The sequence below is a fragment of the Quercus lobata genome, chromosome 11 (assembly GCF_001633185.2).
Source record: "Quercus lobata isolate SW786 chromosome 11, ValleyOak3.0 Primary Assembly, whole genome shotgun sequence".
NCBI classification, from domain to species: domain Eukaryota; kingdom Viridiplantae; phylum Streptophyta; class Magnoliopsida; order Fagales; family Fagaceae; genus Quercus; species Quercus lobata.
The window spans coordinates 18,737,536-18,748,311 of record NC_044914.1 but is presented as its reverse complement, the minus strand read 5'-3'; the positions used below and the strand labels follow the sequence as shown (position 1 = coordinate 18,748,311).

General features: G+C 35.0%; 1 protein-coding gene across 1 annotated transcript; it reads right to left on the bottom strand.

Annotated features, from left to right (window-relative positions):
* Positions 1-264: 264 nt before the first annotated feature.
* LOC115968054 (actin-7-like) lies at positions 265-4,169 on the bottom strand. Its single transcript, XM_031087253.1, has 5 exons — positions 4,056-4,169; positions 2,772-2,842; positions 2,065-2,458; positions 921-1,534; positions 265-763 (listed from the first exon to the last, which is right to left on the bottom strand). The coding sequence occupies exons 2-5, from the start codon at positions 2,826-2,828 to the stop codon at positions 698-700; spliced, it is 1,131 nt and encodes a 376-aa protein (XP_030943113.1). The 5' UTR covers positions 2,829-2,842; positions 4,056-4,169; the 3' UTR covers positions 265-697.
* Between the last annotated feature and the right edge of the window lie 6,607 nt (positions 4,170-10,776).

The window sequence follows — 10,776 nt, the reverse complement described above, 5'->3', positions numbered from 1 at the left end:
TAGTAACTCCAATTCCAACAATATTGGCTTTGGCTGCAATGCATGAAATGCAGCATGAAGTTTAGTCTTCATTCCTCCACACTGCTGACCCGTGCAGAACGTCAGCGATTAAAAAATCCTCAATGATGCAGATTTATCCATAAATTTATATATGGCCAGAAAGAATAATGGAACAAATGCCCCTTAAAAGAGAAGCAACTGATCCAATGCCCAAAAAGATAAAAAGGGGAGAGAGAGAGAGAGAGAGATGATCACCCCTGCAACTGTTCTCTGGAAAAGTTCTTTGCAAACTGACATAAAAATTGTACTAGGCTTACAACAATAGATATAAACAGATAAGACTCAAAAATCCCACCATGGGAGGAAAGATGATAAAACTTACCAGTTTCTAACTCAAGGCAACTCAGTTCATGGCTAAAACATGAAAAATGAAAGGAAAAAAAAAAAAAGCAAACAAGACTACTACCAGCTAGGTTCCAAGACTAGCCACCTTTTGCCAATAATAAGTTGGCTTCTAAGACTCAGCGAGACAGCGCATAACATGTTCCAAGCTTACAACCCCAAGCATCCAATACACTAATATCCCTTCTCTATTAATAAAACCAGAGCTTCAAAAGTCAACCAAACTTAACTCACATATGACACAAGACTAAGTGAAGTAGACTCTTGATTCACCGCCAATCTCTCCCTCACCAACTCAGAAGCATTTCCGGTGAACAATAGCTGGGCCAGATTCATCATATTCACCCTTGGATATCCACATCTGCAACATAGGAAATGAAAAAATCAACAAGGCAACCAAGTAAGATTTGCAAACTCACTCACTCACTCAATTCTCCCCATCACCAAATCAAATGGAGCAAACAAAAAACCTTTAACAATTCTTTTAGAAAAGCAAAATGTGATAGCATATTGTTTACCTGTTGGAAAGTACTGAGAGATGCCAAGATTGATCCTCCAATCCAGACACTGTACTTTCTTTCGGGAGGTGCAACCACCTTGATCTTCATGCTGCTGGGAGCAAGAGCCGTAATTTCCTTGCTCATCCGATCAGCAATTCCAGGGAACATGGTTGACCCACCACTAAGCACAATGTTGCCATATAAATCCTTCCTGATATCAACATCACACTTCATAATGGAGTTGTAGGTAGTTTCATGGATACCCGGAGCTTCCATACCAATGAGAGATGGCTGGAAGAGTACTTCTGGGCAACGGAACCTCTCAGCACCAATTGTGATAACCTGCCCATCAGGTAACTCATAGCTCTTCTCAATTGCAGAGCTGGTCTTTGCAGTCTCCAACTCCTGCTCATAATCCAGGGCAACATAGGCAAGTTTCTCTTTTATGTCACGAACAATTTCCCGCTCAGCAGTGGTAGTGAAAGAGTAACCTCTCTCAGTGAGGATTTTCATCAAGGCATCAGTTAGATCACGACCAGCAAGGTCCAACCTAAGAATTGCATGGGGAAGGGCATATCCTTCATAAATTGGCACCGTGTGGCTCACACCATCACCAGAATCCAAGACAATACCTATCCAAGACCAAAAATCCAGTGAGCATTCAATTAAACAGTAGAGAAACTAAAGACTGCCCAGGGGGGTTCACAAACCTAGTAAAGAATTCTAGTATCTCCCAAAACTTGAAAATATTACAAAATGACAAGAAACAAACCAAATTCACTGCATATGGCACAATAATTCACCCACTAGTACTATATTTCTTTATCCCCTATTTAGTTTATTAAAATTCTATCTTATATTACAACAACATATTTCACATTATAACAAAAAATTTAATATTATTCCCCACTTCCAAAACTTTTTAAATTCCAATCAAACTCCATTTGGCCTCCAACTTTTTCAAGCTAGCTACCAGATTTGCTCCAGGAAACACTACTCCAAATTTTTATGGGCACACACTGCCCAAGATTGAGAAAGATTAAGATCTCTATAAGCCATATATCCATGTGTTCCACTTAAGTGATAAAATTAAATTGAGCTTGCCAATGTTCATGATTGAAAATATTACCAGAACTTGACATCTACAACTACAGATGCGAACCTGTTGTACGTCCACTGGCATAAAGAGACAGAACAGCCTGGATAGCAACGTACATAGCAGGCACATTGAAAGTTTCAAACATGATCTGGGTCATCTTCTCCCTGTTGGCCTTAGGGTTGAGTGGTGCCTCAGTAAGAAGTACTGGGTGCTCTTCAGGGGCAACACGAAGCTCATTGTAGAAAGTGTGATGCCAAATCTTCTCCATGTCATCCCAATTGCTAACAATGCCATGCTCTATAGGATACTTCAAGGTGAGGATACCCCTTTTAGACTGGGCTTCATCACCAACATAAGCATCTTTCTGACCCATCCCAACCATGACACCGGTATGACGAGGTCGCCCAACAATACTTGGGAACACTGCCCTAGGAGCATCATCACCAGCAAATCCAGCCTGCACATATCAGAAGGCAGTAGAAATGAATAACTGCGTTCTAAAAAGCAAAAGTTGCCAAAGAACTTATTAAGCAAAATATTCAACCATCATAGTACAGTGCTCTCCATACTCTTTTCTTCTTTTCTTTCTTTTGTCCTTTTTAATAAGTACAGTGCACTCCATACTCAGTAGCTTTATATAAAGCACTAGCCATTGCAGAAAATGGAACTATTACCAAAATGATGCAAGGCGATCTAAAACCCTCATTTTGATTTATTGTTACAGATAAAACAAATGAACTCTATAAACTGCACAAGAAAAATGCACTAACCTTAACCATTCCAGTTCCATTGTCACAGACAAGAGGTTGAATATCCTCGTCAGCCATCTTTTATGATAACCCTGCGCAAAGAAAATGGTATGAGGTAGAAGGAAACTACTACGCAAGGTCCGACTAACACAGGAACCATAACACAAAGTTCAAATAACAGCATTAACAAGCTTATGCCTCCTTTTGGATCTCTAAAAGAAAGAGAAAAAAGAATATGCCAAAAATGATTGAGAATGAAAGCATCTTTTGAGCATTTTCCTCACCCTTTTGTTCTATGTATTTTTTTAATAGTGAGTATTTTCCTTACAATTTCCTTACAATTGCCCCATCTTTTTCTTAGATCCAGAGATAGATACACTAGTAAGACCCCCCAAGCACTTATTTTTACAAAAAAAAAAAAATACAATTGAAAATAGAGGAACAAATCTTTTAGGAAAAAAAACTGCTTCTAACAGTAATTCTTTTATACCAAATGTGGTGCACAAAAAGCAAAACTCTCTCTCAACCAACCTCCAACAGAACAGTTAGTAACATTGTCAATGATCATAACAGATGCTTTTTAAATAAAGTCAGAAGCAACAGCAAAACAAGAAATACAAGTGAACAACAATAATTTTTCGGAATAACATATACCATTCTCTGAGATGTCAATTTTCTTTAAAAACGAAAACAACCATCACAATCTGCTTCATGTTTCAACCTCAAAACGGGGTATGTTTCACCTAGGAAGCACGGTCATAGACATGGGTTCAGATACGGACACAGGTACGATACAGTGACACTAGCAATTTCTGACGTCCGTACAACACCAGTATGACACGGGAACAACATGGTACGGCGCCCTAAATGAAGTGTCCGTGCTCCCTAGTTTTTCATTTTCATTCACAGTATTTCTAAGAATAATTTCAAGCAAACACACCACTGAATGCTTTTTTCTTCGCCTAATCACAAAATTGAAAATTCACTGATTTCAAATATACCAGTCCCTATGTATAAATATTTTAATATTTAAAAAATCCTATAAATAGCACTAACCCACAAGCTCCTTTAAAAAAAAAAACAACAACAAATTTTTCTCTTTTTTTTTTTTATAATAATAATTATTTCTTAATTGTACACAGAATTTCAAAGACAAAAAAGGCAAACATCTACTTAGTATACACATGTACATATGTCCATACATACATAGATCAGTCAGAATCTGATTTCAAATATGCAAAGCTAACAAAATTTTGTAGATCAGAGAATATAGAAAAGTCCCAAAAGACATAGATCTACACGTACCTTGTTTGTTTACACAAAAGCTTTGGCTTTGAGGAAGAGAGATTGGGAGTTGAGCTGAAAATGGAAGAGAAATTGGGTGCTGATGACTGATGAGTGACCTTTATAAACCCCAAGCTACTGCTTCGGGCCTATTTGGTTCCTAGGGGGAAGTTAGCCTGGGTAAGGCTATTAAATTATGGGACAAAGTTAACCAGGTTAAGCTTCCCTTTTTCTTTTTTTTCTTTTTTTTTTTTTTAATTCAATAATTACCACAATGGGAGAAGAACCAACTGACCCTAGATAGGGGTTGGAAACATTAACGAAGTGTTTGGTATCAGCTTATAAGTTTAGTTTTTTGTTTTTAATTTTTATATATAAAGTTTTTTAAAAACTTCACTTTTTCCCATTTTTTAGTAATGCTAGAGACACATCATTTTTCATACCTAAGTGCTAAGTTCATATCCGGTTTGTGTGTAAATTCTTAATTGAATTTCAGTATCTTTAAGGACATAAGATCAACTTATGTGAAATTGCTGAAATTCAATCAAAAGTTGACACATAAACAATGTGTGGATTGTAGAATGTCCCTAACTTTAATCTTGTTTCTTTTTACATATAAATTGATTAATTTTGTAATATTATTTAGTAAAACTTATGTATAACTCCTTAGATGTAGTACAATATGTTCCTGCAATGCAGTACAAAACAATGCTATCTTCCAAAACAATGTTAAACTAAATGAAATTATTTATTTGAATATAATTGAGAAATATGATATATAGTCTAAATAATTGTATTTTTGTCTATATTATTTTGTTTATTATTTATACCCTTATCTTTATTAGTACTAGCTCGTAATCCCATAACATTTAAAAATAAATATAATTAGATGCAAATTAAAATTATAACATAAATTAAATATATTTATGACCATTCTTATATTTTGTCAACTCTTAAAAAAAAATTTGTATGAATATTATTTGATAGAACATGCACATTATCCATTCTTGTTTATTTTATTTGATAAAAAAATAAAAAATATTATGCTGTAACTTAAATTTTGTTATTTTGATATAACAAATTAATTTAATGTTTGCATTTTTCAAATAACATATGAACATTCATTGACATTTATATTTGAACAAATAATAATTTCTTTGTGATGAAAATTGAATTGGTTTTAAATAGATTAGAAATGGATTCAATTGGAATCTAAATAGAAGCTGTAGGGTCTGGATTCGAATACTTCTTCTATTGGATGAGTAGACTCAAGCCCAACTAGCCCAATACAATAAATTTATAGATAATAGGTTCAAGAACTAGGTTTTAGTGAGGATTACAACAACTAGACACGATTCTGAATGAACTGAACAGCAAGGACATGGGTTAAAGTATGAAAGTCTGTCCTCAGGCATTTCATCCGAGGGATTTAGTGTTCTTCTTCTTTCTTCAGTGCTAGGTTACAAAGGTTTACAAGATCCTACGAATTGCTCCCGTATTCTCTTTTTTCTCTGCCCCCTTTTCTAGAGGATTTCTCACATTATATATCCCTCCCTAGTCGATTTTGACACTCCATCTGTTGATCATGCAAGTCACTACTCGAGTGCTTGTCCCATCAGCTACATTCCCAAACCTCCAGTGAGTTGCGGCAACCAAGACTGCGTTGTTCAGGAGTCATTTTCTCATTAATGTAGCCAGAACGTTAGTTATGGGCATTTAATGCGGAGGTGACAGTTTCTCCTTGAACTGTTCCTACACCATGCTCCTATGGCTGTCCTATAATACTTGTCCTTTTTCTTGGGTCGCTCTGAGAGGCTGCCGTTGATGGCGGGCCGTTCTTCCCTATTAGGATATGGGTTAGCCGAGGACAGGATTGTCCTCGGCTACATTTCTGGGCCACTTGGACTTTCTTTATTCGTCCTCGGCTATTTCTTCCTCCTCGGCATGAGCCTTGGGCTTAGTATGAAGTGGGCTGGGGTTGTCAAATTCTTTGACCCCACAAAAGCCTTCTTGTTGTGGTCTTTGCACAAAATTTGGGATTCAAAAAGTTGATTTTGAAGGGACTCTCAGCAGTTTATACATAATCTACAATCTCTAATGGCCTGATTGGAAGTTTAAAGAGGGAGGAGAGTAGAGGAGAAGAGAGTAATGGGGAATGGTTTCCCTCCACATTATTTGGATGTTTTTAAAATTAGTAAGGGGGAAGGGAGTAATTAGCCCTTCCCCTTATTTGGATGTTTTAAAAATTATGATGGAGGGGAGAGAAAATGATTAAAATAGACAAATTTATCCCTATTCGAAAATAGACTTGCAACATTGGTTTATTATTAATTTAGAAAGGGTAAATTAGGAAATTTACCTAATTAATAATTTATCTACTCTACTCTCCCTCCAACTCTCTCCAATTTTGGGAAATTAAAAATGAGGGGTTAGAGGTGGTTGAAACCCCTCCAAACCCCTCTAAACTCCTCTCTCTCATTCCTTAAAAAACTTCCAAAAAAAGTAATTGAATTACTCTCCTTCCCTCTACTCTACTCCCCCTCCTTTTTTAAACTTCCAAACAAACCATAAATGTCAATCTTGCCTCCTTGGCAAGGTAGCACATGAGTTAGCCCAAGTCACAAGAAGCACAGAGACATCACAGACTTGCATAGGGGTTGATCCTCCTTGGCTCCACAATCTACTCCTAGTTGATAGGTCAAAATGCTAAGAACCTTATGGGTTCCTTGTATCTTTGTCTTTTCTCTTTGGTGTAACTTTTCAGTTTAATGATAACATCCAGCATCTATTCAAAAAAAAAAATCTTGCCTCCACTAGGCATCTTGTACTTGACATTAGGTACCGTGCCCTCCTCTTGCTTGAAGTTAGAATGCAATAAAATGGTTCATGCTCTTGCTCATTTTGCTCGCAATTTAGACAAATTGTTAGTTTGGATGGAAAAACTCCCAAGTTCTGTCATTCCAATTGCTTTGTTTAGCCTTATTTCTATTTAATAAAATTTGAAATTTTTTCCTAAATTAAAAAAAAAAAAAAAAGTCTAAAGTAGTTTTAGATAAACTGAAAATAGTTTAACAATGAAATATAATATTTTTTTAATTGTCTTTTTTTTTTTTAAATTTAGATTCATAAATCTCACATTTGGCACAAAATGAGAGATGAAATGACATTTGATATAAATTGAAAGCTTATTTAAAATATAGAGACATTTGGCATCAAATTATTAAACAATTAAGAGGCACTTAGCACAAAATTAAAGTTTAATTATAACCTAATTTGGGTTATTTATTGATATTTTTCTCAGCCTTGAGTACTTTAACATATATATATATATATATATTTTGATGATGGAGATCAAAGAATTTGAAAGGGAGAAGATTTTAAATGATGTATACTTATGATATTAAGGGTATAAATAATATTAAGTAATTTCAAATTTGTAAAGAAGAAATTAATAAAATCAATATAATTGAAAAAAAAAATTAAGAGTACAATACATAATTCATGAAACCTATACAAAATGAAACAAGGAAATCCCCAAACAGAGAACTCTGGGATTGCTTTTGTTTGGTCACATATATATATATATATATATATATATATTATATCCTTTTCTTGGGTTTAGGTTAAGAATAGGGGAATAGGGAATACGGGACCAAGAAAAAGAATCTTGTCTGAAGTGGGAATTGGAATGGAATCCGACAAAGGCCTCCTATCTGATAAGCAGCTGTCCAAGTCTGGATTTTTGGGTCTTTTCGACGTGTCTATTCAATTCGTGTATTTTCCACGTCAGCGGGGCGACTATGTGGTTGCGTGGGCGGTTAGGGCAGGCGGAGTGCCGACCATCATTCCAGAAACTGCTAGTACACCAAAAAGTAAAAACCCAATTATATATATAATTTTATTGAGCCAATATATAATTACTTTATTAGTACACCAAAAATTTTAAAAATCATATAAAATGCAATGATTTGTATTACAATTGTTCACATGATAAATTGTAAGTGATAAACAAAAAATGATAAGTATGTGAAAGTGACAAATAATCAATCACAATCTAATACAGATAATAATTGTGGCAAAAATTGTGACATTTTCCGTGGTACTATAATTTCTCATAAGAGTTAGGACAACACATGTGAAAATAAAATATTAAAAAGCAAAAACCAATAGGTCCTTTTTGTTTGTTTGTTTTTTATTTAAAATAATAATTTAAATAAATATTAGTCAATAAAGTATAATTGGCTTTTTTTTTTTAATTTATTTACCGCGATGTCACATGTAATGTCACAGATGAATGGCCCCCATTTCTTATATTTTCCTCCTTTTCGACTCTTTTGCTAGCTTGTCATAATTGTTTTTCCTTTGGCTATAAGCATTTCATTATTTGTCCAATGAGATCATGTCATGTACTCATGTGGCTTATGAAAAAAAAAAACAAAAAACAAAAAAAAGAGGTGAAATTGCGTCTATTGCATTTGTGCACGGTACACGATATAATAAGAATATGTATTCAAATTATATCCATGAAAAAAAAAAATCATGAACAAATAGTAATATTGTAAGTTATTTTTTAAAAATGTTTTTTGCGAACCACATGTACGAACGCAACATGCTAATTAGATGTGAGTCCATGTATACTTTACGTAGGGAAATATGAGTCCCATGGCTCTGAGATTATTTTCTAGAAGATCAATAAAAAAACATAAATTATACAAAATCTAAAATGAAAGAAAACTTGAATATATTGACGTCACAAAAAAAAAAAAAAAAAAAAAAACCCAAATTCATGAGGTTTTATATCTTAAAATCATTGCATAATATTTTTATTATCATTCCTACGATTTACATCTTCTTTATGTACATAGCCAAACAATTATTCATCTATTAATTTCTTATTTGATTGATTTATTTCAAATTTTTTAATATCTAAAAGAGTTTTTTCTAAGCTTTAAGATTAACGAATTTCTATTTTGTTATTGGACTTTTTATTTTATTTTATTTTTCCAAATTTTATATTAAATTGGTTTGTTATTGGGTTTTTGTGTGTGTATTTAAAAAGATCAAGATATTGTTAAGATAATCATATTCAAGTTTGTTTAGCTGAATTAAAAAAAAAAAATATATATATATATATATATATATAGGATCAAGCTTTTCAAAATTTTATTTTAAGGATTAAAAAAAAAGAGGGTTATATTATATATTTTTTACCCGTTCAAGAGGTTCATTTGAACTTGTGCTTCAAGTGGAGCTACCCATGAGTTCTACTCAAAACATGAAAAATATTGCGTCATCGCCGTCATGTAGTCATATCAACATATTGAGTAGTGACAGTGGATTTATAGTGCTTGAACTTTTAAGTTTAAAACAATACGTACCAAATAAGTTTTTTTTTTAGTAAAAGACGATGCATTAAACAGCTAAACAACTACAGCAAGAACATGACACATCCTGTTGAATGACACACCATTGTAGTCATCCTCAAAAGCATTACAAATGTCCACAGGAGGACTACTAGAAGAAATGAACTCTATATCTTGGATAGCACCCATCCTAGCCAGCAAATCTGCACACCTATTGGCTTGGCGGTAACAATGGTTGAAGCAAATGCGATGAAAGCGACCTGTCAAGCGTCTACAATCATCCAACAGAGGGGAAATGGCATTGTTAACATAATCAGCATTCTTAAAAACCTCCACCACAGCTTGAGCATCCATTTCAACAACAAGAGAATCAATGTTTAAGTTGCAGCAGAGCAGCAGCCCCTCTCTAAGACCCCAAAGTTCTGCAATGAAACTATTAGTTGATCCAATATGTCTAGTAAAGCCCCCAACCCAATTGCCGTACTCGTCCCTCACCAAACCTCCACATCCAGCTCTGTCCGATCCACCAACGCAAGACCCATCAGTATTGAGCTTCTTCCAACCAGCTGGGGGTCTCTCCCATCTACTAGCCCTTAAGGCTTTGTGACTTGGGTTTCTAGGAGAAAGAACACAGCCGAAGAATTCCATAGTTTGGTTCATAATCTCCTTAGATAGATTTTGGTTCTGCCCTTTCCTATTGAAGACAAAAGAGTTTCGACATTTCCAAATACACCATACAGCAAAAGAAAAGATAGAATTCCAAGGGAGGTTACCCCGATCAGAGCTGAAGTTTGTTTTCCCATTGAAAGTGATCCACTCTTGGAGATTGCTCGTCCAAAATTCCTGTTTGGATATGCTCACTCCCAACTGAATCCACACAGCTTTGACCCAAGCACAATCTCTCATGGCATGAATGATCGATTTAGGCTCTCTTTGACATATAGGACAGAGATCATCAACCACTACCCCTCTTTTAGCAAGACACACCTTAACACCTATGCTATTGTGTGTACACAACCATAGGAAGGTTTTGATTCTAGGCAACGTTTGAAGCTTCCAAATCCAGTCATAGTTGTAGGGAGGGGCTGATTCCTCCTTTGTAGCAATAGAGTAGGCACTTCTAAGATCAAAAATTCCCCTCGGATTTCCTGCCCATGCTAGATTGTCTTGACCTCTACTCGTGAAGGGAATGGGTGTTGCTTGGATTAAGGATTTGACCTGAGAGGGAAAATCAAAAGGAAGCCGATCCCAATCCCAGCCCTTATCTGAAAGAATATCACCCACCTTCCACCTATAAGCTCATTGGGTTAAAGGACCTTGGATCATATAGCGAAGAGCACCTTTACCCGTCCAATTTTCCCACCAAAAACTGACCTTAC